At 39.7% G+C, this 25,377-nt stretch overlaps 4 protein-coding genes across 5 annotated transcripts; all 4 read left to right on the top strand.

The window, feature by feature from the left end:
• The first annotated feature begins 3,357 nt into the window (after nt 1-3,357).
• LOC115567643 (serum amyloid P-component-like) lies at nt 3,358-6,116 on the top strand. The gene is made up of 5 exons (XM_030394413.1): nt 3,358-3,362; nt 3,533-3,587; nt 4,399-4,501; nt 4,586-4,880; nt 5,472-6,116. The coding sequence occupies exons 2-5, from the start codon at nt 3,533-3,535 to the stop codon at nt 5,694-5,696; spliced, it is 678 nt and encodes a 225-aa protein (XP_030250273.1). The 5' UTR covers nt 3,358-3,362; the 3' UTR covers nt 5,697-6,116.
• An 848-nt stretch (nt 6,117-6,964) lies between these two features.
• LOC115567640 (mucosal pentraxin-like) lies at nt 6,965-9,849 on the top strand. Its single transcript, XM_030394410.1, has 5 exons — nt 6,965-6,994; nt 7,165-7,219; nt 8,034-8,136; nt 8,218-8,515; nt 9,307-9,849. The coding sequence occupies exons 2-5, from the start codon at nt 7,165-7,167 to the stop codon at nt 9,514-9,516; spliced, it is 666 nt and encodes a 221-aa protein (XP_030250270.1). The 5' UTR covers nt 6,965-6,994; the 3' UTR covers nt 9,517-9,849.
• Nucleotides 9,850-11,816: 1,967 nt separating this feature from the next.
• LOC115567639 (serum amyloid P-component-like) lies at nt 11,817-25,279 on the top strand. Of its 2 annotated transcripts, none has more exons than XM_030394408.1 (5): nt 11,817-11,921; nt 12,143-12,197; nt 23,410-23,512; nt 23,594-23,888; nt 24,865-25,279. In XM_030394408.1, exons 1-5 carry the CDS (start codon nt 11,838-11,840, stop codon nt 25,081-25,083), a joined length of 756 nt encoding a protein of 251 aa, XP_030250268.1. In that variant the 5' UTR covers nt 11,817-11,837; the 3' UTR covers nt 25,084-25,279. The 2 variants fall into 2 exon arrangements, with proteins under 2 accessions (XP_030250268.1, XP_030250269.1); XM_030394409.1 differs by lacking the exons at nt 11,817-11,921; nt 12,143-12,197 and adding exons at nt 22,370-22,600; nt 22,761-22,812.
• Nucleotides 16,604-19,765, top strand: LOC115567638 (C-reactive protein-like). Its single transcript, XM_030394407.1, has 5 exons — nt 16,604-16,740; nt 16,966-17,059; nt 17,991-18,093; nt 18,179-18,476; nt 19,018-19,765. The coding sequence occupies exons 1-5, from the start codon at nt 16,657-16,659 to the stop codon at nt 19,237-19,239; spliced, it is 801 nt and encodes a 266-aa protein (XP_030250267.1). The 5' UTR covers nt 16,604-16,656; the 3' UTR covers nt 19,240-19,765.
• Nucleotides 25,280-25,377: the final 98 nt, after the last annotated feature.

Below are 25,377 nucleotides of genomic sequence, written 5' to 3'. Positions count from 1 at the left end.
TCTGTTCCTGGACCTTCCTTAACTTCCTTAGCAAGTGTGCGGTCAACTGAATCTGGCTCGGTTATGGTCGACTGAAGATTTTTGATTTCAAAAGAGATAGATGATTGTGTGGAGTCCGGGGTGAAGACCTTCTTCAAGTCCTTTATGAGAAACTAGTTTTGGCGAGGTAGGTTGTACGGGCATTCGGGGTGGGCGTGGCCCCCGCTGCAGAAGGAGTAAACGTGGAGGAAGCGGCACTGGGACACGGTGCATCCGGTACTGTTGAAGCCGTTGCAAATCGAACAACCTCCTTGGTGCATGATGGGCCTGCCTTTCTTATATACGCCATTGATTACGGGAAGATGACAGAAGGGGTAGATGACATCTGTTCTGGAGGTATGGGTGCTGGTGGAGCTGCCGACAACAGGCGCGAGAAGGCTGAAGCTCTCGTTTGGTTTTTTGTGCGGCCCAGTGTGGGTAGCTGTGTATAAAGTGAAATTAGTGGTTGCCTGTTGAGGGGGAAGAACGGTTGCCGGCATCCCGGTGCTGGCGACCCCAGCCGACATGAGCTGCTGGGACTGATGGAGCTGGGAGATGGAAGCTCCCTGCATCCCGGCATAGGGTGCTGGCACCCGGTGGCAGGAGCCCTGGTTGAAGCGAGGTGCTGTGGTTGCTGGAATTAGGCGGCAGAGGGCACTGGCATCTTGGTGCCAGGAGACTTGGTTGAAGCGAGGTGCTGTTGTTGATGGAAACAGGAAGCAGAGGGCGCTGGCATCCCGGTGCCAGGAGCCCTGGTTGAAGCAATCTGCTGTGGTTGCTGGAAATAGGCGCCAGAGGGCGCTGGCATCTCGGTGCCAGGAGCCCCGGTTGAAGCGAGCAGCTGTGGTTGCTTGAAACGGGAAGCAGGGGGTGCTGGCATCTCGGTGCCAGGAGCCCCAGTTGAAGCGAGCTGCTGTGGTTGCTTGAAACGGGAAGCAGGGGGTGCTGACATCTCGGTGCCGGGAGCCCCGGTTGATCAAGCTGCTGTGGTTGCTTGAAATGGGAAGCAGGGGGTGCTGTCATCTCAGTGCTGGGAGCCCCGGTTGATCAAGCCGCTGTGGTTGCTTGAAATGGGAAGCAGGGGGGCGCTGGCATCTCGGTGCCAGGAGCCCCGGTTGAAGCGAGCTGCTGTGGTTGCTGGAAACAGGAAGCAGAGGGCTCTGGCATCTCGGTGCCAGGATCAGAATCAGAATCAGAATCCTTTAATGTCCCGCAGACGGGGGAATTTGTTTCTCGCAGCAGCAGAATATTACGAGAATAGAGCAATAGCAAAAATAGATAATAGAATAGACACTATAATTAAAAAGGGGAAGAAAATGGAATCGAATCGACGTATATACATATTTACATGATGTAGTGCAAGAATGGACAGTCATTTTTAGTATACAGACCGGAGCGGTTGAAGCGAGCTGCTGTGGTTGCTGGAAACAGGAAGCAGACGGCGCTGGCATCTCGGTGCCAGGAGCCCCGGTTGAAGCGAGCTGCTGTGGTTGCTCGAAACAGGAGCAGAGGGCGCTGGCATCTCGGTGCCAGGGTCAAAATCTGAATCAGAATCCTTTAATGTCCCGCAGACGGGGAAATTTGTTGTCGCGGCAGAATATTACGAGAACAGCGTAATAGCAAAATAGACAATAGAATAGACACTATAATTAAAAAGGGGGAGAAAATAGCATCGAAGTACATATTTACATGATGTAGTGCAAGAATTGACAGTAATTTTTTTATACAGACCGGAGCCCCGGTTGAAGCGAGCTGCTGTGGTTGCTGGAAACAGGAAGCAGAGGGCACTGGCGTCTCAGTGCCAGGGGCCCCAGTTGAAGCGAGCTGCTGTGGTTGCTGGACACAGGAAGCAGAGGGCGCTGGCATCTCGGTGCCAGGAGCCCTGGTTGAAGCGAGCTGCTGTGGTTGCTGGAAACAGGAAGCAGGGGGCGCTGGCATCTCGGTGCCAGGAGCCCCGGTTGAAGCGAGCTGCTGTGGTTGCTGGACACAGGAAGCAGAGGGCGCTGGCATCCCGGTGCCAAGAGCCTCCGCTGAAACAGGCTGCTGTGGTTGTTAGCAGTGGGCTGTAGGGGGCACTGGCATCCCTGTGCCAGGAGCCTCCGCAAAGTTTAGCTGCGGTGATGGCTGGAACTGGATGGCGGTGGGCACTGTGGCGTTTGCCCTTGAGGTTGTAGGTTGCTGTAGCTGATGATGATAATCCTGATAGAAGTTGGAGGGTCCTGGAATCTATCTGGGCGCTCCCTCTGGAGTGTAGTGATGCGAGAAGTGGTGGCGGAAACTCTGGAGTTGTTTGATCTGGCAGAGGATCTCTGTCTCTGCTTTTGCTGCTGCTCTTTGTTTTCTTTGGGCTTTGTCATTTGATTGTACTGTCCCTTTAACAAGAGCGTAGACGTCACTGCCTGTAGGACTGTGCGTGATGACGTCACCTGGAAGCGATCTGGTGTTAACGGAACGAACAGCCATGAGTTTATTTTTTATTTTTTTTTCGAAGATTGGCTGTTGTGGTGGCTAGAACTGGATGGCAGTGGGCACCATGACGTTGCCCTAGATGTTGTAGGTTGCTAGTGTCGATGATGAAAATCCTGATGGGGATTGGAGGGTCCTGAAATCCATCTGGGCACTCCCTTTGGAGTGGAGTGATGACGAGAGGTGGTAGCAGAAACTCTAGAGTCATTTGATCTGGCTGAGGATCTCTGTCTCCACTTTTGCTGCTGCACTTTCTGTTGTCTATGAGCTTTCTGCTGTCTTTGGGCTGTAGTATTTAATTGTACTGTCCCTTTTAACAGGAGCGTCGACGTCGCGGTGTGTTGCGTGCGCGTGATGACGTCATCCGGAAGAGAGCTGGTGTTGACGGAAGAAGCACACATGCGTGTGGAGAAAGTTTGGCTTTATAGTCCATTCGGTTAAACAGAATTCATTTGTCGTTTAAAGTTTTCTGGGGAGCGGCTACTGTCCAATCGGTGACTGTAGAAGATGAAAGCCGGTCGGGGGAACTCACCGGAGCGTGGAGACGTTGTGATGTTGTGTGCAATAGTGTAAATAACAATGACTTTTATACTATGATGAGGTGAGTAGAGCCTGATGTTGCTCGTACAAAAGTTTGGATGTGCTCGGGCGAGGCGATGTCGCGTGATCTCGTTTCTGGGTGCGAGAGCGCAGAATACGAGAGCGAAGCAGATGAGAGGGTCAGGTGGTTATTTATAGAAATGCGGAAGTTGGCGCTGTTGAGGTGTGGTCCTGCTCCTGAAACTTCGCCAATTAAGCTTCAAAATGAGGGGGCAAACAAGTATAAAAGTCATTGTTATTTACACTATTGCACACAACATCCTGACACAGGAATCAAGGTAACATCAAGGCATGATGGAGGAATGTATTATTATACACAAATGTATTTCACCTTTTTTTTTAACCTGTATTGTATATTATAGGCCAACTTAAGCCACAGAAAAAATAATACACAGTCTCACACTCTGGAAGCAAAAGTATTAGCAGTGTGTGTATGTCTTTGTCTTAGATGCAGTTGTTGCTTCTACTGGTGATGCTGACAGTGTGTGCTGCCAGTCCTCAAGGTAACACATATCTTTTTCACTGAACAAAGCGAATGTCAAAATGAGACATTACAAAAAAGAACCATGCAGGAGTGTCAGGCTGACAGGAGATTTTTATTTTGATTTAAAAAGGAAGAAACAAAAATGAGCTAGATATTATCAATAATAATAACAATTGGGAAATCAAATGCATCATGTGTTATAATCCCTGCATTAATTCTTTAATTCCCCAAAAATCAATACTGAAAAAACTCTGTTAAACTCTCTCCCTGGTCAATTTGGCTGCCCTGCATTCAGCAACAACTAAGCAATCAGGAGAAGTAAACAAGTTCAAGGTGCACAGGCATGAGCAAGAGCAAACTGATAAGAGGTGAGAAAATAGTGGCAGATATCAAAAGAGGAAACGGCTTGAACACAAAGGGCAGAAACTGGGTGCAGTGAGATTGAAGAACCATCTACATTTAATTTTTTATTAGACAGAGAATCTTTTGAGAACACAATTAGGCAAAGTTCAACTGTGAACTGGAGGTGCGTGTTAATCAATAAAACTTGACATAGATTACACATTTATTGTGAGAAAATGTATTTTGCAGTGTATAGTGGTGTGGCTCAGTGGATGGAAAGAGTGTACAGTAATTTCAACCTGTTTCAAGCTTGTAAGGACAACTAATCCTTTAATCTAGAGTTTTTGCTTCAGTTTCATCTCTTCTCAAAGTTTTTTAGAAAATTTTCTTTAATTTTATCCACTGAATATCTTTTTCTGATATTAAGTAGTAGGTTATGTAATATAAATTTCTCAGTCTGATTTTGAATTTCTCTCCTTTTTTAAAAGATCTATCAGGTAAAATGTTCACCTTCCCAGAAGAAACCGACACGGCTCATGTGAGGCTGACTACATCAAGACAGAATTTAAGGGCTGTCACCGTCTGTTTCAGGTAGTGCTGAATATGTGAAATGAATAAAACAACTCACTGAATCTCTGACAATAAATATAATATGTGTATGTATAATGCCTACAGGTCCTTTACAGATCTCCAGAGAGAACACAGTCTTTTCTCTCTGTCCACACCCTCTGCTGCCAATGACTTTCTGATAGTCAAGAAAGCAGCCGATGGTGTGATTGATATTTTGGCCAAACAAAATGGTAAACTTTTTGGAGGACAGAACTACAGACTCAACGCGTGGCTCTCAATTTGTTCCACATGGGATGCTGCATCTGGACTGGTGCAGGTGTGGATAGATGGTAAACCCTCTAGTAGGAAATTCACCCACTCTGTAAACATCAACGGGCCCATTATAATAGTATTAGGACAGGTATGTTGCTTACACACCATAGCTACTTACACGGGTGAATCAGCATCAAGGGAAACACATTTATTATATTTTTCCACAGAGTGTTACATGAAAAGATCAATACCATTCTCATATTGCAAATATGATGCTACAGTCTGCAGCATGTTAGTTTGGCGCAAAGACTAAAACCATGGAAAAACAGCTGCCCTGGCTCTCTCAAACAGTCACCCAATCTGAATTAACAGCACCTCATAATCTTTGTAAACAGCAATCCCCCTTTTTTACAGAGGGTCATAGTTGACTATTTCTCACCAACACGACAAAATTTTAAGGAATCTCTTCTAGGTAACTGCAGCTTGCCAAGAAATAGTATAACATAAAACAGCTAATTGTAAATTTTTTGTTAAGGTTTTTACTGTTGAATTTTAGTAAAGATTAAACAACAGGATTAGATCAGTGTGATTTTTCGCATCCGACTCTTGCTAGGAGAGCAAATTGATGTGTGTAAGAAAATTTTTTATTTTGGGAATTGTTGTTTGTCCACATAAGATATTAAACATGTTAAGCAAAGTTCAGCATAACTGTTACCTCAACTCTTTGCAATCTCTACAGGACCAGGACAACCACGGTGGGGGATTTGACGTAAAACAGTCTTTCGTTGGCATGATGTCTGATGTCCACATGTGGGACTACGTCATTTCACCCAGTGAGATCCAGAGCTACACGCAGGGGTTTGTAAGCTTCACTCCAGGGAACGTGCTCAACTGGAGGCTGCTTGAGTTTCAGATCATAGGAAAGGTGCTGATAGAAGGCGAACAGTGGTCGCTTAGTGTTTGAAACAAAACTTTTCATGTCTTACAAAGTCTTTTATCTGTTTTTGGAAGATGATTGCAAAACAATGATTTTCTTTTTACTTTACAAATGAGTGTTCTTCTGACTATGAGTTGTTTGAACAAGTTGTTTTACGTGATCACTCATATTCGTAGTGTGAGACCGTCGTTAATCCAGTTAAAACTTTGATGTGGGAATTTACTAAACTTGAGTTATCTTCTGATGGTCTCATTTGTGACTGATTTTAATGGTTGTAGACGTTAACAAAATCAAGCTTAACTATTTCAAACCATTACATTGTGTTTTGTTTCATAAATTCTGCAGCTCAACAATGAAATTTTGTAGGTACGAAATTTGTGAATAACAGATTGGATATAATGGGAAGTGTTTGTTACTGAAACAATAAATAACCAAATGATTTTAAAAGCAGAGTATGTTTCTGCCATTGGGTGTTTGCTCAGTCTAAACACAAATGAGATGTTAGTAGCTTCGTATCGCACAAATTTGTCTTTGAATTAGAAATGTTCAAATGTATTACATTTTCATTCACATTTATTCATGTTTGTCTTCCTTCCTATTTCCTTTAAGCTGCATCAAGTTAAAGTGTTTCTGTTAAAGTTTGGTGTTAAGTTGTAACCAAACCTTTGGTTTTGGAGAGAGGTCTGAGTGCAGGCGGTGGGATTTTCTGCTGGGATCCGTTCAAGTCTAGCCTGGGCTTGATGGTTTTTCCACGTTACCAACCCCAGCGTTAATGTCTAATCATTGTTGAACACTTTTGGGACCCAGACAAACTACCTGAAGTTTTGGAAATCGCAAAACAATTACCAAAGGAAGACCTTCCCTTCATCTGTGAGTCAAAGCAAGTGGTTACTCCATTCTGGTTCCACCAGCCCTTTTGCCATGTTCTCTCCTTGTCCAGCATCTCTCCTGCTTATACTGCTCAGGACAATCCTTCAGAATCGGAGTCACTACCTCGACCCCCTGTAACGGCATCAGAGCGCTTAAAACAAATCATGGGCTGGTGTTCCTCCTTAGCATATCCGCATTACATCCATTAAGATCTAATAAATCTCAGATCCACCCACTCATGCCTTAAATAAACATTTGTTTTGGGGCTTAGTCATGCCCAGTTACCACGTTACAATTTTTTGCTAGTGACAGAGCCCCTTGCTTGACCTTGTACCCTACATTTGCAAATTCCTGGAACCCAAAGTTAATAAATGACTGCAATGAGGGGGCAAACAAAGTATAAAAGTCATTGTTATTTACACTGTTGCACACAACATCCTGACACAGTATTCAAGGTAAGATCACATGATAAATAGAGGAAGGTATTAATATACACAAATATTTTTCACCTTTTTATTTAACCTGTATTGTATATTATAGGCCTTAAGTCACAGAAAAAAAAAAACACAGTCTTTTACATGCTGGTAGCAAAAGTATTAGCAGTGTGTTTATGTCTTTGTCTTAGATGCAGTTGTTGCTTCTACTGGTGATGCTGACAGTGTGTGCTGCCAGACCCCAAGGTAACACATATCTTCTTCACTGAACAAAGTGAATGTCAAAATGAGACATTACAAAAAAGAACCATGCAGGAGTGTCAGGCTGACAGGAGATTTTTTTTTTGATTTAAAAAGGAAGAAACAAAAATGAGCTAGATATTATCAATAATAATAACAATTGGGAAATCAAATGCATCATGTGTTATAATCCCTGCATTAATTCTTTCATTAAAAAAAAAAAGTCAATACTGAAAATTCTCTGTTAAAACCCTCTACCTGGTCAATTGGCTGCCCTGCATTCGGCAACAACTCAGCAATCAGGAGAAGTAAACAAGTTCAAGGTGCAAAGGCATGGGTATGAGCAAACTGATAAGAGGTGAGAAAATAGTGGCAGATATCACAAGAGGAAACAGCTTGAACACAAAGGGCAGAAAGTGGGTGCAGTGAGATTGAAGAACCATCTACATTTATTTTTTTTTGAGATAGAGAATCTCTTGAGAACTCAATTAGGCAAAGTTCAACTGTGAACTGGAGGTGCGTGTTATTAAATAACACTTGACATACATTACACATTTATTGTGAGAAAATGTATTTTGCAGTTTGTAATGGTGTGGCTCAGTGGATGGAAAGAGTGTACAGTAATTTCAACCTGTTTCAAGGTTGTAAGTACAACTAATCCTTTAATCTAGAGTTTTTGCTTCAGTTTAATTCTCAAAACTTTTGAGAAAACTCTCTTTTATTTTCTCCACTCAATATCTTTTCTGATATTGTTTAAGTCATTTGGCTGTTATGTTATTTACATTTCACAGTCTGATTTATAATTTCTCTTTTTTTAAAGATCTGTATGGTAAAATGTTCACTTTCCCCCAACAAACCGACACGGCTCATGTGAGGCTGATGACATCAAGACAGGATTTGAAGGCTGTCAGCGTTTGTCTCAGGTAGTCCAGACTGTGCAAATTCAAACAACCCACCGTATTTCTCCTAGTAAAAGTCACCATAGTTTTTTGTAATGCCTACAGGTCCTTTACAGATCTCCAGAGAGAACACAGCCTTTTCTCTTTGGCCACAACCTCTGCTGACAATGACTTCCTGATATTCAAGAAAGCAGCAGATGATGAGTTTGAAATCTGGGCCAAAAGTAATATGACAGATTTTAGAGGTCTGAACTACAAACTGAACACATGGCTCTCAGTTTGTTCCACATGGGATGCTGCATCTGGACTGACACGGCTGTGGGTAGATGGAAATCCCTCTAGTAGAAAATACACCAGCTCTGGATCTAACATCACAGGGACCATGACAATTGTTTTGGGACAGGTACGTTGCTTACACACAATAGCTACTTAAAGGGGTGGTTTACTCTCATTGGGAACACACCGATTAGCATTTTTGCAGAGTGTTACATGAGAAGATCAATACCATTGTCATATCTGTATTGCAAATATGTGGCTTCAGTCAGCAGCATGTAAGCTTAGCTTAGCACGAAGACTAACCAGCAGGAAGAAGGCTACCCTGGCTCTCACCAAGAGTAATCCTCTCTGCTTTAACAGCAGCTCTGTAAACAACTATCCCCCATTTTTATGCCAATGCATCGGTGACAGTCATGGCCGTAGGTATTATGTTTTTGGGTTATCTGTCCATCCGTACACCTGACCATCCGTCCGTCTTTCCTGTCCCAGTCTTGTGGGCGGGGAAAATTAAAACCCCTGTGCAGACTTGTATCTACAGCACATTAAAGTCAAAAATACTTACAGGAAACATATACAGTAAGACAGTCAGAACACAAAACAGTTTAACTCACACCTATAAACACAAATGAGCAAGTCAACATTATCGAGCAGGCATGATACTCTGCATCTGAAACCATGCGGAAGACAGAATAACAGCTTTGCACAAGCCAGGTTACAGAGATGTGCCCAGTGGAATCGAGGGGTGATGGTTTCTCCCTGTTATCAGTATTTGTGCAGTGATAATGCTTGTTCTAGCCATAAACTTAGGACAATCTTAGATAAATTGTATTAGTAGCAAACTTGTTATCTAACGTTATTATTAGATATATATTATAAAAATTACAGCATAACTGTTTTCTCAACTTGCAATCTCTACAGAACCAAGACAGCCCTGGTGGGACGTTTGACAGTAAGCAGTCTTTCGTTGGCATGATCTCTGATGTCCACATGTGGGACTACGTAATTTCACCCCGTGAGATCCAGAACTACGAGCAAGTGTTTGTAAGATTCACTCCAGGGAACGTGCTCAACTGTAGGGAGCTGGAGTTCCAGACCACAGGAAGGGTGCTGATAGAAGACAAACAGTGATTGATCGCTTAACTTTTGAAACAAAACTTTTCATGTCGTACAATGTCAAAAAATAGGTTTTAAAAAAATAATAAAAGAAAATTAATTGATTTTGTTTTCTGTTATTAATTGAAATGGAGCACAAGCAGGGTGGGATCATGAGAGTTGTTGTCCTCATTGTTAAGCGACCACCATTGACAGTGGAAATTAAAGCAGAAATGTTCATGGACAAATACATGTTTTTAAGTTTCAGTCACATGTAGTCCCATATGGTCATGTTCGACTCCCTGCCTCATCATCACAATTTCAGTGACATGCAACCAATTAAAACACACTGTTGTCGCAAATGCAAAATGGATTTCTCTGCGTTGTAAAATTATCGATCATGTCAACACAATACAATATAATGTCAAGAAAATACATAACAATGGTTAACTTATTTTTTAGATGTTTTAATGCAGAAATGTTTCACATTGCATTGCATAAACATTTTATATGCTTGTTGAGCTCATGTACACAACCAGTGACTTTTCTGAACTAGCCAGTGAGAGAAAATTTGTGGAACCTGAAACCACGAGTTGATGAATGTCTTGGATGAGGAAGCAAACAGAATATTTCAGCCACAATCCTTTACACTGTTTCACACCCACCCACCCACCCATCAACCAACCAACAAAACAAACAACAGCCTAACATTGCCATGTTATTGCAGACACAGTTACTTTCTTGATACCTGTTTTTTGTCTTGATTGTTTCCCAGTTTTTGGCAGCGATAAGCAGCTTCCCATGAAAACAAAAAAGTGTAATATACCTTATAAAAACAGCTTAACAAGCCATCAGTTCACATGTAACCTATTTTCTGAAGTAATACATTTACAAATGACTGCAATAAGGAAGTAAACAGAATATAAAAGTCACAATCTTTATACTATTTCACACCCAGCAACCAACCAACCAATCAACCAACCAACCAACCAATCAACTGACCAACAACCCACCAACCATCTATACACCCACCCACCAACCGACCAACCAAACACCAGCCTAACATTGCCATCCTTAAAAGCATGCCATTATCATGGTTGAAAAATAAAGCATTTCACGTCTGCAGTGGACCTTTCTCCTTTCTCTTGTTTATTCTCCCCCTGTTGTTACCTGCACAGTCACTGTCATGTGACCTGTTTTTATGTCTTGGCAGCAATAAGCAGCTTCCCATGTAAATTGATAAGTGTAATGTACCTTATAAAACAGTTTTACAAGCCCTCAGTTCACTTGAAACCTAATTCTGAAGTCATACATTGATGAATGGCTGCAATGAGGAAGCAAACAGATCATTAAAGCCACAATTCTTTACTGTAGCCCCATTCACACTGGCGATTGGATGCAGCTTTAGTGCACTAGTTCCCTGTCGAACTGAACCAGTGTGAACGAATAAGCCGGCTTTGCGTATCGAGGGCGTGACGATCGTATAGTCTGATAACTGCATAGGTCCCTCGCTCAACTTAATAAAGACAAGTTTCCCACAAAGCATCACATGACCAAACAAAAGTAATGTAGTAGCTGTAACTGTCTTTGGCAACGTCTGTCCACCCGCACGTTCTATCAATTCTTTGTCACATTTCTGCCTGAAAAACAGCGTCTGTCACCTGCAAAACACTTTGACTCAGCAAGTGTTTGTAATGAAAATAAATCACAGCGACCGTCAGCCGGACCAAGACTTCATTGAACATTCCACCAGAAAACAGCCTCCCTCCCCGCAAGTGAGAGAGTCAGATAGCTTCCAGTTTACTGAAGGCGATGATGTAATTATGTAATTTAGCGCGAAAAACATACCTTTCTCACTTTCCAGGATGTTTGGTGGGTCAGAATCTCAATCACAACACATTATCACACCATCGATATGATTATAAACTATCCACAGGTTTAGATTGACAGGGGGGACATCGGGGAAACACCTTGAAAACACACCAACATCATCATCATGACATGTACCATCACACCTCTTTAGGAGTTGCAGCGCCGGCTTTCTGTGTGAATTCATGGCGGTTCGTCTTTAAGGCGGATATGCTTCTCTCTGTGTGAATAAATATCAGCGAAAAATAAAGATTTACAGGTATGCAGCAGACCTTTCTCCTTTCTCTTGTTTATTCTGCCTCTGTTATTACATGCACATGCATAGTCACTGTCATGTGACCTGTTTTTTTTTTGTGATTGTTTTTCAGTTTTTGGCAGTGATAAGCAGCTTCCTGTGAAAATTGATAAGTGTAATATACCTTATGATAAAACAGTTTTACAAGTCCTCAGTTCACTTGAAACCTATTTCTGATGTCATGAATTGATACATGACTGCAGTGAGGAAGCAAACAGAATATAAAAGCCACAATTCTTTACACTGTTTCACACAACATCCTGACCCAAGATACAAGGTAAGATCAAGGAATTATATAATAATATATGTATATTTACTAATAGTAAAAGTGAGGAATTCAGCATGTCTGCATCATGTACAAGCATTTGCAACCATTTTTGTCTGTATTGTATATTGTGGTTGACCAACTTGAATGAAAGAAAATGTATTTATTTTTATGTTTTGTGCATACTTTTAGACTCTGGTAGTATTCGCAGTGTGTGTTTGTCTTTGTATAAGATGGCGTTGCTGCTTCTACTGCCGTTGCTGACGGTGTGTGCTGCCACTCCTCGAGGTAAAAAAGATCTTTATTAACAAGATACTTTAAAAAATCTAGCATGCAAGAATATAAGGTTTACAGGAGTTTGCTATTGATGTATACGTGCTAGCTTTATGCTCAGTTTTTAAAAGTTTGAAAATAATATTTTTTTCTATCTATTTATAAGAATTAAACACATGAGCTTGATATTAATAATAATAGCGATGGGGGAGAATGTATTGTGAGTAAATGTATTTTGTAGTTTTTATATATGTGTCTCTTTGGATGGAAGTTGTTCAACATGGGTGTAGAAAGCATTCAAAATATGTGACAATCTAAAAGGCATTTGGGGGTTCCCCCGTGGTGCCTTTTAACAGGTGGCTTGATACAATTATCTGGCTGGGGAGCATATGAACAATTATGGTTAGAATTTGTATTGTTGCCCTCTGGTCGATGCTATAATGTGCCCAAGAGCAAATCAAATCGATACGCAAAGTCTTTTATTCCATCTGCCATTAAACTTCTAAACACAGACTCCTCCACTAATATTAGAAGAATTTAACCTTTTTATTTATTTACTCATTTATTTATTTATGGTTTACCCATGTGCCTCTTAAATTGTTTTCTGACTGACTGAATGATTGTTGTAATGATTTTATGTTTTTATGTTTGACGTCTGGAAAAGCTACATCTGAATTGCCCATTTGGGATAAATAAAGTGGTCTAAATCTGAATCTGAATCTGAGAATGCCAAGATTTTGACATATTTGAAAACAGTAAAATACTAAAAGTACAGAAAGTGACTCAATGACTAAATTTATAATAGCTTTGTGGCACAGGCTCCTGATAGTTTGGCTAAACATAAATGTATGCTATCATTCCAAAGAACAAATTAATTAGAATACAATGACAGAACACAAACCACTCTGTTCATCCTTACAAATAAAACTGAAAACAATCATGAAATATCTAAACAAATGGGACACAATTACTCATCAACAGTGAATTTTGCAGCTACCAAGTTGTGTCAGCTAATGCAATGGTTGCCCTTCATCCCTTTTTGTGTGCTTCACTTGTTCCTTCTTCACGCCGTCACTTTTCTCTTTCTCTTCTCTTAGTATGTCATTTAAATTTCATTGATGATTGATTTTGAATTCCTCTCTTTTTTTAAAAGATCTATCAGGTAAAATGTTCACCTTCCCACAAGAAACCAACACGGCTCAAGTGAGGCTGACTACATCATGACAGGATTTAAGGGCTGTCACCGTCTGTTTCAGGTAGTGCTGAATATTTGAAATTAATTATACAACTTACTGTATCTCTGACAATAAAGATCATTATGTGTATTTGTAATGCCTACAGGTCCTTTACAGATCTCCGGAGAGACCACAGCCCTTTTCTCTTTGTCTACACCCTCTGCTGACAATGACTTCCTGATATACAAGAGAGCAGCAGATGGTGTGATTAATATCTCGGCCAAACAAAATCATATAGATTTTGGAGGACAGAACTACAAACTCAATGCGTGGCTCTCAATTTGTTCTACGTGGGATGCTGCATCTGGCTGGTGCAGGTGTGGATAGATGGTAAACCCTCTAGTAGGATGTTCGTCAGCTCTGGATCCAACATCAACGGGCCCATTATAATTGTTGTGGGACAGGTACATTGCTTACACACCATAGCTACTGAAAATGGTTAATCAGCATCAAGGGAAACTCACTAATTATATTTTTTCACAGAGTGTTAGATAAGTAAGGGATAATGCCCGACGAGGTGTCCATAAACAGGAGTTAATGGACGCCGCGAAGTCCATTAACTCCTGTTTATGGACACCTCGAAGGGCATTTATACCATGGTCACTTGCCAAAGAAAATAAATTCGGACCATTAATTTACATTTTCATGCGTTTTACAATCAAAATATAAAGTTTTTCACAAGCCATAACTTAGTTTCCCTGGTAACGCCTGAGGGTTTGACTAATACCTGGAACAATCATTACTCTCCCATAAGATTCTTATGCAACGGAGATGTTGTTCACTCCTCCAGTAAATAGGACGGACCATAGATACGACTTGGCAACGGGAGATATTCTAGTCCGCTCAGCGATGAGCCAGAAAGCTAACGCTATGCTAGCAAGATTCAAAGTCAATAACATCGCATACGGTTGACAAACAGTAAATATAATTTGACAGTATGCTAGCTAACACGATTAGCTAGCTAACCAGTCATGTCATTGTCCCCAAATCAATAGCAAGATTTTCACAAACAAATGACCGGCCGTGTGTAACGTTACTGTGGCCGCAGCCTGAACCAAAGAGTTGAACAGCGAACGGGATGTGAGATTATTCGCGTATCAGTAAATTTAGAGGGGAAGTGTACTTTCTGCAGCTTGTGTGTTACAGTCGCCACCCTGTGGTGTTCAGAGGATACTGAAGGACTGACGGACTGCACTCAGTGCTGGAAATTTACAGTGGTGAATAGTCAATTTGACTGGAACTACTTAGTAGGTGTCCATATATCGGGGGTTAATGGACATCCTGCAGCCAATCAGAATCGAGTATTCCCCCAGACCATGGTATAAAAAGATTTAATACCATCGTCATATCTGTACTGCACACATGACGCTACAGTCTGCAGCATGTTAGCTTGGCGCAAGGAATAAAATCATGAAAAAACAGCTGCCCTGTCTCGCTCAAACAGTCACCCAATCTGAATTATCAGCACCTCGTAATCTTCCACAATCCCCCCTTTTTTCTTACAGAGGGTTATAGCTGACTATTTTCACCAATGAGATGCTACTTCAAGGAATCTCCTCTAGGCAACTGCTGCTGGCCAAGAAATAGTCCAACATAAAACAGCTAATTGTCAATTTTTAGTTAAGATTTTTACTGTTGAATTTTGGTATAGATTAAACAACAGGAGTAGACCAGTAATAATTTTCTCATCTAACTCACGGCAGGAGAGCGAATTTATGTGTAATTTCTACCTTGGGAATTGTTGTTTGTCCACATAAGATATTTAAAATGTTTAGCAAAGTTCAACATAACTGTTAACTAAACTCTTTGCGATCTCTACAGGACCAGGACAACCACGGTGGGGCCTTTGACATAAATCAGTCTTTCGTTGGCATGATGTCTGATGTCCACATGTGGGACTACGTCCTTTCACCCCATGAGATCCACGCGCATCAGTTTGTAGGCTTCACTCCAGGGAACGTGCTCAACTGGAGGGAGCTGGAGTTCCAGACCACAGGAAGGGTGCTGATAGAAGACGAACAGTGGTCAATCACTTAACTTTTGAAACAAAACTTTTCATGTCTTACAAAGTCTTTTATCTGTTTCCGTGAGATGATTGAAAAACCATGATTTTCTTTTAACCTAACACATGAGTGTTCTTCTGACTTCGAGTTGTTCGCACGAGTTGTTTTATGTGTTCACTCATATGATAGTAAATTTACTAAACTTGAGTTATCTTCTAATGGTTTCATTTGTGACCACTTTTAGCGGTTGTAGTTGTTAGCAAAATCAAGCAACTATTTAAAACCACTAAATTGTGTTGCGTTTAATAAATTCTGCAGCTCAACGATGAAATTTTGTAAGTATGAAATTTGTGAATAACAGATTGGATATCATGTGAAGTGTTTGTGTTCATTACTGAAACAATAAATGACCAAATGACTTTGGAAGCAGATTATGTTTCTGCCACTGGGTGTTTGCTCAGTCTAAACAAAACGGAGATGTGAGTAGCTTCGAATCACACAAATTTGTCTTTGACTCAAAAATGTTTCAAATGTATTAAAGTTTCATTCACATTATTTCACGTTCATCTTCCTTCATCTTTACTTTAAGCTGCATCAAGTGAAAGTGTTTCTGTTAATGTTGGACAGTTTGTTGTTAAGTTGTCACCGGACTTTTGCACCTACTGTTTAGTGCCACAGTCTTGATTTTGGTGAGGTTTTTTGTGTTCAGAATAACAACCTAAACATTAGCCTCAGTACCTCAGCGTCACACAGAGGTCTTTCTAATTCAATTACTCATAACCTTCATATACATGGGTAACTAGTGGTGATTCTATAGTCCGTTGGGGCCCTACACCAAAGATTCCCAGGGGGATCCTCTAAACAGCTCATCACCATTATGTTATAAACATAAAATGAACATAACAAAAAATATGTGAATTAGATGTTTTTTATAGTTAGAATGTTCACATTTATCATTATAAATAATGTTACAAACCATAACGATAAAAAACAAAATAACATCAATGCTGTCAAAGTTGTAAATGCCACATTAAAGGCCAGTGCTGATCAACACATGAAGATTGATTTCGCAAATGCTGTTTACAGGCCCTGGTCACTGCAAATTCTTCCACTGTGTCCTCACGTGCTGCACATCTGAACTTCCTGTGTAAATTGATAAGTGTAATATACCTTATTAAACAGTTCAAGAAGCCCTCAGTTCACGTGTAACCTATTTCTGAAGTCATAAATTCATAAATGACTGCAATGAGGAAGCAGACAGAATATAAAAGCCACAATTCTTTACACTGTTTCACACAACATCCTGACCCAAGTTTCAAGGTAAGATCAAGGCATTATATAGTGATATATATACATATATATATATGTATATATATATATATATTTATATACATATATGTATATATATTTAGTAAGAACAAGGAATTCAGCATGACTGCATTATATACAAGCATTTGTAACCATTTTTATCTGTGTTGTTTATTGTAGTTGACCAACTTGAATAACAGAAAATGTATATGTTTTCATGTTTTTGCATTCTTTCAGGCTCTGGTAGTATTTGCAGTGTGTTTCCCTTCGTATAAGATGGCGTTGTTGCTTCTACTGGTGTTGCTGACAGTGTGTTCCGCCTATCCTCAAGGTAAAAAAAAACTTTATTGAATCTTTATATATGCATAAAAAAATATAGCATGCAAGAATATCAGGCTTATAGGAGTTTACCATTCTTGCATATATGCTATCTTTATGCTCAGTCTTTAAAGTTTGTAAAAATATTTTTCTATTTAATGTAATAGAATAAAACACATGAGCTTGATATTTATAATTAAAACTGCAGCAATGGGGAGGATGTATTGTGAGTGAATATATTTTGTAGTTTTTAGATATGTGTCTCTATGGATGGAAGTTGTACAGTAGATTCAACATGGGCATAGAAAGCATTTAAAATGTAGGTGTGATAATCTAAAAGAAGTTTGGGGGTTCCTCTGTGGTGCATTTTAACAGGTGGCTTGATACAATTAAATGGATTTATGAGCATATGAAGAATTATGGTTAGTATGCCTTGATTTTGCAATATCAAGGAAGTGTTTTGACATATTTGAAAACAGTAAAATAGTAAAAGTACAGAAAGTGATTCAATGACTAATTTATGATAGCTTTGTGGCACAGGATCCTGATAGTTTGGCTAAACATAAATGTATGCTAATGTTCCAAAGAACAAATAACTTAAAATACATTGACAAACACTGACCACTCTGTTCATCCTTACAAATAAAACTGAAAACAATCATGAAATATCTAAATTAATGGGACACAATTAATCACCAACAGTAGATTTTGCAGGTGCCCAGTTGTGTCAACTAATGCAATGGTTGCACTCCACTAAAAATGTAAAGATTTAGAGATAATAGTAAAATATAAAAGCTCATAGCTCATCCCTACCTGGTTGCCCTTCATCCCTTTTTGTTTGCTTCACTTGTTCCTTCTTCACGTTGTTACTTTTCTCTTTATCTTCTCTGCATATGTTGTTTACATTTCACATTCTGATTTTGAATTTCTCTCTCTTTTTAAAGATCTGTCAGGTAAAATGTTCACCTTCCCACAAGAAACCAACACGGCTCAAGTGAGGCTGACTACATCACGACAGGATTTGAGGGCTGTCACTGTCTGTTTGAGGTAGTGCTGAATATGTAAAATGAATTAAACAGCTCATTGTATCTCTGACAATAAAGATCATTATGTGTATTTGTAATGCCTACAGGTCCTTTACAGAGCTCCGGAGAGACCACAGCCTTTTCTCTTTGGCCACACCCTCTGCTGCCAATGACTTCCTGATATTCAAGACAATAGCAGATGATGGGATTCAAATATGGGCCAGAAATAATCATAGAACTTTTGGAGGACAAAACTACAAATTCAATGCGTGGCTCTCAATTTGTTCCACGTGGGATGCTGCATCTGGACTGGTGCAGGTGTGGATAGATGGTAAACCCTCTAGTAGGATGTTCGTCAGCTCTGGATCCAACATCAACGGGCCCATTATAATTGTTTTGGGACAGGTATGTTGCTTACACACCATAGCTACTTAAAGGCGTAGTTCAGCATCAAGGGAAACTCACTAATTATCTTTTTCCACAGATTGTTACATGAAAAGATCAATACCATTGTCATAACTGTACTGCACATATGACGCTACAGTCTGCTGCATGTTAGCTTGGTGAAAGACTAAAATCATGGAAAAACAGCTACACTGGCTCTCTCAAACAGTCACCCGATCTTAATTATCGGCACCTCGTAATCTTTGTAAACAACAATCCCTCCTTTTTTCTTACAGAGGGTTATAGCTGACTATTTCCCACCAATGACACGTAACTTCAAGGAATCTCTTCTAGGCAACTGCTGATGGCCAAGAAATAGTCCAACATAAAACAACTAATTGTGGATTTCTAGTTAAGGTTTTTACTGTTGAACTTTGGTATAGATTAAACAACAGGATTAGACCAGTAATATTTGGGAATTGTTGTTTGTCCACATAAGATATTAAAAATGTTTAGCAAAGTTCAACATAACTGTTAACTAAACTCTTTGCAATCTCTACAGGAACAGGACTCCCACGGTGGGGCCTTTGACATAAAACAGTCTTTTGTTGGCATGATGTCTGATGTCCACATGTGGGACTACGTCCTTTCACCCCATGAGATCCAGAACTACGCACATCGGTTTGTAGGCTTCACTCCAGGGAATGTGCTCAACTGGAGGGAGCTGGCATTCCAGACCACAGGAAGGGTGCTGATAGAAGACGAACAGTGGTCAATCACTTAACTTTTGAAACAAAACCTTTCATGTCTTACAAAGTTGTTAATCTGTTTTCGTAAGATGATTGAAAAACATTGATTTTCTTTTAACATAACAAATGAGTGTTCTTCTGACTTTGAGTTGTTCGCACAAGTTGTTTTATGTGTTCGCTCAAATGAATGTGAATTTACTAAGCTTGAGTTTTCTTCTAATGGTCTCATTTGTGACAACTTTTAGTGGTTGTAGTTGTTAGCAAAATCAAGCTAAACTATTTTAAACCGTTAAACTGTGTTGCATTTAATAAACTCTGCAGCTCAACAATGCATTTTGTAAGTAAGAAATTTGTGAATAACAGATTGGATATCACGTGAAGTGTTTGTGTTCGTTACTGAAACAATAAATAACCAAATGACTTTAAAAGCAGAGTATGTTTCTGCCACTGGGTGTTTACTCAGTCTTAACAAAATGGAGATGTGAGTAGCTTCGGATCACACAAATTTGTCTTTGACTCAGAAATGTTCAAATGTATTAAAGTTTCATTCACATTTATTCACATTTGTCTTCCTTTGTCTTTCCTTTAAAGGGATATTCCGGTGTAAGTTTAATCCATGTTCTAACACACCGTGACACCGAGTAGGAACCCCCCTCTCGAAAGATAAAGTTTGCGGACCGCTAGCTTATGTAGTTTTAGCATCCTCAGAAATGCCCGCACGACAACAATACATTGCAGTAAATGGGTCCAAGTATAAACAGTCATCAAAAAGCCACAAATAATGCTCAGAACAGCCCCAAACTTCAGCAACATTAGAAACAGGATCCCAGCACATATTTCGAGGCATAAAACATTTGATTCCTGTGTAAATTAATAAGCATAATATACCTTATAAAACAGTTCAAGAAGCCCTCAGTTCACGTGTAACCTATTTCTGAAGTCATAAATTGATAAATGACTGCAATGAGGAAGCAGACAGATTACAAAAGCCACAATTCTTTACACTGTTTCACACAACATCCTGACCTAAGATTCAAGGTAAGATCAAGGCATTATATATATAAAGAATCTTTATAGTAAAGAATTATGCTTAGTATGCCTTGATTTTGCAATATCAAGGAAGTGTTTTGACATTTTAAAACAGTAAAATATTAAAGGTACAGAAAATGATTCAGTGACTAATTTATAATAGCTTTGTGGCACAGGATCCTGATAGTTTGGCTAAACATAAATGTATGCTAATGTTCCAAAGAACAAATAACTTAAAATACATTGACAAACATTGACCACTCTGTTCATCCTTACAAATTAAACACAAACAAAATCATGAAATATCTAAATGAATGGGACACAATTAATCACCAACAGTGAATTTTGCAGGTGCCCAGTTGTGTCAATAATGCAATGGTTGCTTTCCAGTAACTATGTACAGATTTAGAGATAATAGTAAAATATAAAAGCTACCTGGTTGCCCTTCATCCATTTTTGTTTGCTTCACTTATTCACGTTGTCACCTTTCTCTTTCTCCTCTCTTAGTATGTCATTTAAAATTCACATTCTGATTTTGAATTTCTCTCTTTTTTTAAAAGATCTATCAGGTAAAATGTTCACCTTCCCACAAGAAACCAACACGGCTCATGTGAAGCTGACTACACCACGACAGGATTTGAGGGCTGTCACCGTCTGTTTGAGGTAGTGCTGAATATGTAAAATGAATTATACACCTCACTGTATCTCTGACAGTAAAGATAATTGTGTGTATGTGTAATGCCTACAGGTCCTTTACAGAGCTCCGGAGAGACCACAGCCTCTTCTCTTTGTCCACATCCTCTATTGCCAATGACTTCCTGATATACAAGACAACAACAGATGATGGGTTTCATATGAATGCCAGAAATAATTATACATTTTTTGGAGGACAGAACTACAAACTCAATATGTGGCTCTGAATTTAAAACAAAACTTTTCAGTCTTCTATCTGTTTTTGTAAGATGAAACAATTAACAATTATTTTCTTTTGACCTAATAAATGAGTGTTCTTTTGATTACAAGTTGTTTGCATGAGTTGTTTTATATGTTCACTCATATGAATGTGAATTTACTAAACTTGAGTTATCCTCTGATGGTCTCATTTGTGACCGCTTTTAATTGTTGTTTAATGTGTAGTTGCTAGCAAAATCAAGCTAAAACTATTTCAAACTGCTACATTGTGTTGTGTTTCGTATTTCTTTAGCTCAACAATGTCATTCTTTAAGTACGAAATTTGTGAATAACAGATTGGATATCATGTGAAGTGTTTGTGTTCGTTTCGTTATTGAAACAATAAATAACCAAATGACTTGAAAAGCAGAGTATGTTTCTGCCACTGGGTGTTTACTCAGTCTAACAAAAACTGAGATGTGAGTAGCTTCGGATCACACAAATTTGTCTTTGACTCAGAAATGTTCAGATGTATTAAAGTTTCATTCACATTTATTCACGTTCATCTTCCTTAATCTTTACATTAAGCTGCATCTAGTGAAAGTTTTTCTGTTAATGTTGAACAGTTTGTTGTTAAGTTGTCACCAAACTTCTGCACCTATTGTTTGATCCCACAGTCTTGATTTTGGTGAGGTCATAATCATAAAAGGCAGAGGAGATGTTTTTTTTAAATGTTTGTTTTTTTATGTTCAGAATAACAACCTAACCATCAGCCTCAGTACCCCAGTGTCACATGGAGGTCTTTCTAACTCAATTACTCATAACCCTCACATATATCATAACTAGTGATGATTCTATAGTCCGTTGGGGCCCTATACCAAAGATTCCCAGGGGGATCCTCCAAACAGCTCATCACCATTATGTTATGAACAAAAAATGAAGACAATGAAACATAACATAACATTAACAACCATAACTATAAAAACAAAATAACAAAATAACATCAATGCTGTCATGGTCGTAAATGCCACATTCACGGCCAGTGCTGATCAACACATAATGATTGATTTCGCAGCTCACAGGCCCTGGTCACGGCAAATTCTGCCAATGTGTCCTCACATGCTGCACATCTGAACTTTGCTGCACACAAAGGTGGGAAAAACTGAGCTTAGAAAACAAGGAGGATCTTTAGAGCCCAGCTCTGTCATGGTCCACCCACCACTCCCAAAAGGGGCCCTACTTAGAGTGTTTTGAAGCAGCGGCAGTGCGTGAAGTGTCTCAGGAAAGGTTTAAACATGTTTCATTTGTCATTGCAAAGTGTGCCAATATGACCAGCCTTCGAGGGCCCATTTTCCCCCAAATCTTTTTTTGGGCCGCAAACATTTGCCTGACGGTAAACCGCTGATTGGCAAATTACTGTAACCTGACAACATTTGTGATTATTTCAACACATCACAACGTGACACAGGAGTCAAGGTAAGATCAATTTATTTAACCATAAAATAGAGGAATGTGACTTGCATCACTGCATTTATTTTAAAACCATGTTTTAACCTGTATTGTATATTGTAGACCAATCTGAATGACAACATGACAACAACACTTTTTGATTCATTATGTATGGGCTGTTTATTAGATGGTGTTGTTGTTACTGGCGATGCTGACCGTGTGTTCTGCCGTTCCTCAAGGTAAAAAATAACTAAATCAAGCATCACAAAAATGATCCATGCTATATTAACAGGCTCACAAGAATTTTGCTATTCTTTGATGTTTCTTACCTTCATGCTTACTCTTTATGGTATGTGCCTTTTGTCTGTTTGAATGTAAACACTCAACACAGAAACAAATCTTGAAAATCTATGAAGACCATTACTTGCTGGCAGTCAGGAGAAGTCAATAAGTCCAAGGTGCATAGGGAAGGGGGCAAACAGACAGGAGGTAAACAAATAATGGCAGATAACTGTGCAAAGTGAGCTGGACAGAGCCTCCAACTCCAATTCATATTCTCTCACAGACAGCCTCTATGAGCGGGTAGAGCTGAGGGCAAAGATCAGCTGTGAACTGGACGTACAGGTTCATCAATAAAACTTGACATACATGATAAATTAATTGTGAGTCAGTGTAGTTTTTTCTGATGTGGCTCGATGGATGGAAAGAGTTTTTTGCTTCAGTGTACCTCCTCTCAAAACATCTTTTATATAGCTTTTTCTTAACGAGTATTTTCAATGAATATCTTTGTTTCTATTAAATAGTCAATTTGTTTTGAATTTCTCTCCTCTTTTAAGATCTGTACGGTAAAATGTTCATATTCCCACAAGAAACCAACACAGCTCATGTAAGGCTGACTACGTCAAGACAGGAATTGAGGAATGTCACTGTCTGTCTCAGGTAGTGATGAATATGTAAAACGAATAAATCAACCCACTGTGTCTCTGACAGTAAAGATCATTAAGTGTTTCCGTATTACAGGTCCTTTACAGACCTCCGTAGAGGCCATCCCCTCTTCTCTTTGGCCACACCGTCTGTTGACAATGACTTCCTGATTTATAAGGATGATGCACATGATCAGATGAATCTCCACATCAGGAATCAGTATGTGTATTTTGCGGGTCAGAACTACAAACTGAACACGTGGCACTCGCTCTGTTCCACATGGGACTCTGTGTCTGGACTGGCGCAGCTGTGGTTAGACGGAAAACCCTCAAATTGGAAACTCAGCTCTCAATCCAGCATCAACGGGCCCATTATAATTGTTCTCGGACAGGTACAGTTTTCATCCACTGTACATACAAGGAATGGTTCGGCATTATGGGAAATATGCTGTTGAGCGTTTTTTACAGTTGAGAGGATCAATGCCATTCATATGTCATTTACCTTAAATATTAGCATGTTTTTTCCCAATGCATTATGATGTAAAAGTTTGTCATATATTATGTTAAACTTGATAAAACTAGTACAGACATCTTAATTTTTGTACTCATGTACAGTATTTGAGTAATTGTTCTTAGTTACTTTCCACCTCTGCCTTCAGACAGAGTCAAGCTTGGTCTTTCACTGTGTTTCCAGTCTTTGAGTTATTACATTGATAAAAAACCTTCTCATCTAACCCTTAGATCCAGACTGAATAAGCGTATTTCCCCACATGTCAAGCTACTCCATCAATAGTCATCAACAAGTTGTTGCTATGGATTGCTACTTTGTGATTTGTTGTATGTCTTTCTACGATATTTATATATACAGAGGAAAAATATATAATTGTATCAGAGCATGTGAGCGGAGCTGAGCGGTGAGAATTTCTGCTCCCCGCTTATGTGGGTGTTTGCTCCTTCGCTCCATCGCTCAAAGTTATACCAGACAGCTCCACTCAAAGACCGCTCTCCGCTCACCTAAAATTTTATTCAGCTCCGGTGAAATCACTCCACGCTCGCTCAAATTTAAAAGAGGGAGCAATTCCTGATGTTGCACCTGTATGACCTGTCTGCTTGCTTTTCGAAATATTTTACAACAAATGACCTCTGATGTGGGCTAACCCTTGAAGGCACACGAGAGTCTGGACTTGTGCATGCCCTAGACTCGTGAAGAGCGGTATCGGAACGGAACTGGAGCGAAACGGAACCATCGCTCTGGCCTTTGGATTAAAACCCGCTCTGCGCTCCGACTATATTTTGCACGCTCCGCTCCGCTCACATGCCCTGAATTGTATAATATAACTGTTATCTCAATTGTCTGCAAACTCTCAGGAGCAAGATTCCCACGGTGGGGGGTTTGTCATCACGGAGTCTTTTGCTGGCATGTTGTCCGATGTCCACATGTGGGACTACACCATTTCACCCTGTGAGATCCAGAACTACATGGATGATCTGAGCTTCCCACCAGGCAACTTGCTCAACTGGAGGGCGCTGGAGTTCCAGATCATAGGAACAGTACTGATAGGAGATAAACAAAAGAGCTGTAACTAAAGTGAAAAATGGAAAAAGCAGGTTTGAAAAAAATTAATTACGAAGAAGAATGTGAAGATTTTTGTTTTTTTGTTTTCTTTTTTAATGTTATCTTTTTCAGATCATCGTGAAACAAAAGCTTTTCTTTAGTGATTCTCTGAACTTTTGGCTATGTGTTGCCAACATTTTAATTAAAGTCAGAATGAGTCGGATTGTCCTTATTCTAAGCTTATTCAAAATTAATCAGCACTTGTAATCAGTTTGAGTGTGTAGCAGTGTCTGTATCCGCAGAGACCGTGCCCTCTGCCTGTATTT

This window comes from Sparus aurata, chromosome 17 (genome assembly GCF_900880675.1).
Source record: "Sparus aurata chromosome 17, fSpaAur1.1, whole genome shotgun sequence".
Taxonomy (NCBI): domain Eukaryota; kingdom Metazoa; phylum Chordata; class Actinopteri; order Spariformes; family Sparidae; genus Sparus; species Sparus aurata.
This window is presented reverse-complemented; position numbering and strand designations above follow the sequence as displayed.

What these genes read in the sequence shown, in the direction of transcription:
- LOC115567643 (XM_030394413.1), top strand. Translation starts at nt 3,533, where the DNA reads ATGCAGTTGTTGCTTCTACTGGTGATGCTGACAGTGTGTGCTGCCAGT. An exon ending in GCTGTCACCGTCTGTTTCAG is followed by an intron (nt 4,502 to 4,585) that starts GTAGTGCTGAAT and finishes TAATGCCTACAG; the next exon opens with GTCCTTTACAGATCTCCAGA. An exon ending in TTATAATAGTATTAGGACAG is followed by an intron (nt 4,881 to 5,471) that starts GTATGTTGCTTA and finishes CAATCTCTACAG; the next exon opens with GACCAGGACAACCACGGTGG.
- LOC115567640 (XM_030394410.1), top strand. Translation starts at nt 7,165, where the DNA reads ATGCAGTTGTTGCTTCTACTGGTGATGCTGACAGTGTGTGCTGCCAGA. An exon ending in GTGTGCTGCCAGACCCCAAG is followed by an intron (nt 7,220 to 8,033) that starts GTAACACATATC and finishes CTTTTTTTAAAG; the next exon opens with ATCTGTATGGTAAAATGTTC. An exon ending in GCTGTCAGCGTTTGTCTCAG is followed by an intron (nt 8,137 to 8,217) that starts GTAGTCCAGACT and finishes TAATGCCTACAG; the next exon opens with GTCCTTTACAGATCTCCAGA.
- LOC115567639 (XM_030394408.1), top strand. Translation starts at nt 11,838, where the DNA reads ATGACTGCAGTGAGGAAGCAAACAGAATATAAAAGCCACAATTCTTTA. An exon ending in GTGTGCTGCCACTCCTCGAG is followed by an intron (nt 12,198 to 23,409) that starts GTAAAAAAGATC and finishes TCCTCTTTTAAG; the next exon opens with ATCTGTACGGTAAAATGTTC. An exon ending in TTATAATTGTTCTCGGACAG is followed by an intron (nt 23,889 to 24,864) that starts GTACAGTTTTCA and finishes GCAAACTCTCAG; the next exon opens with GAGCAAGATTCCCACGGTGG.
- LOC115567638 (XM_030394407.1), top strand. Translation starts at nt 16,657, where the DNA reads ATGACTGCAATGAGGAAGCAGACAGAATATAAAAGCCACAATTCTTTA. An exon ending in GTGTTCCGCCTATCCTCAAG is followed by an intron (nt 17,060 to 17,990) that starts GTAAAAAAAAAC and finishes CTCTTTTTAAAG; the next exon opens with ATCTGTCAGGTAAAATGTTC. An exon ending in GCTGTCACTGTCTGTTTGAG is followed by an intron (nt 18,094 to 18,178) that starts GTAGTGCTGAAT and finishes TAATGCCTACAG; the next exon opens with GTCCTTTACAGAGCTCCGGA.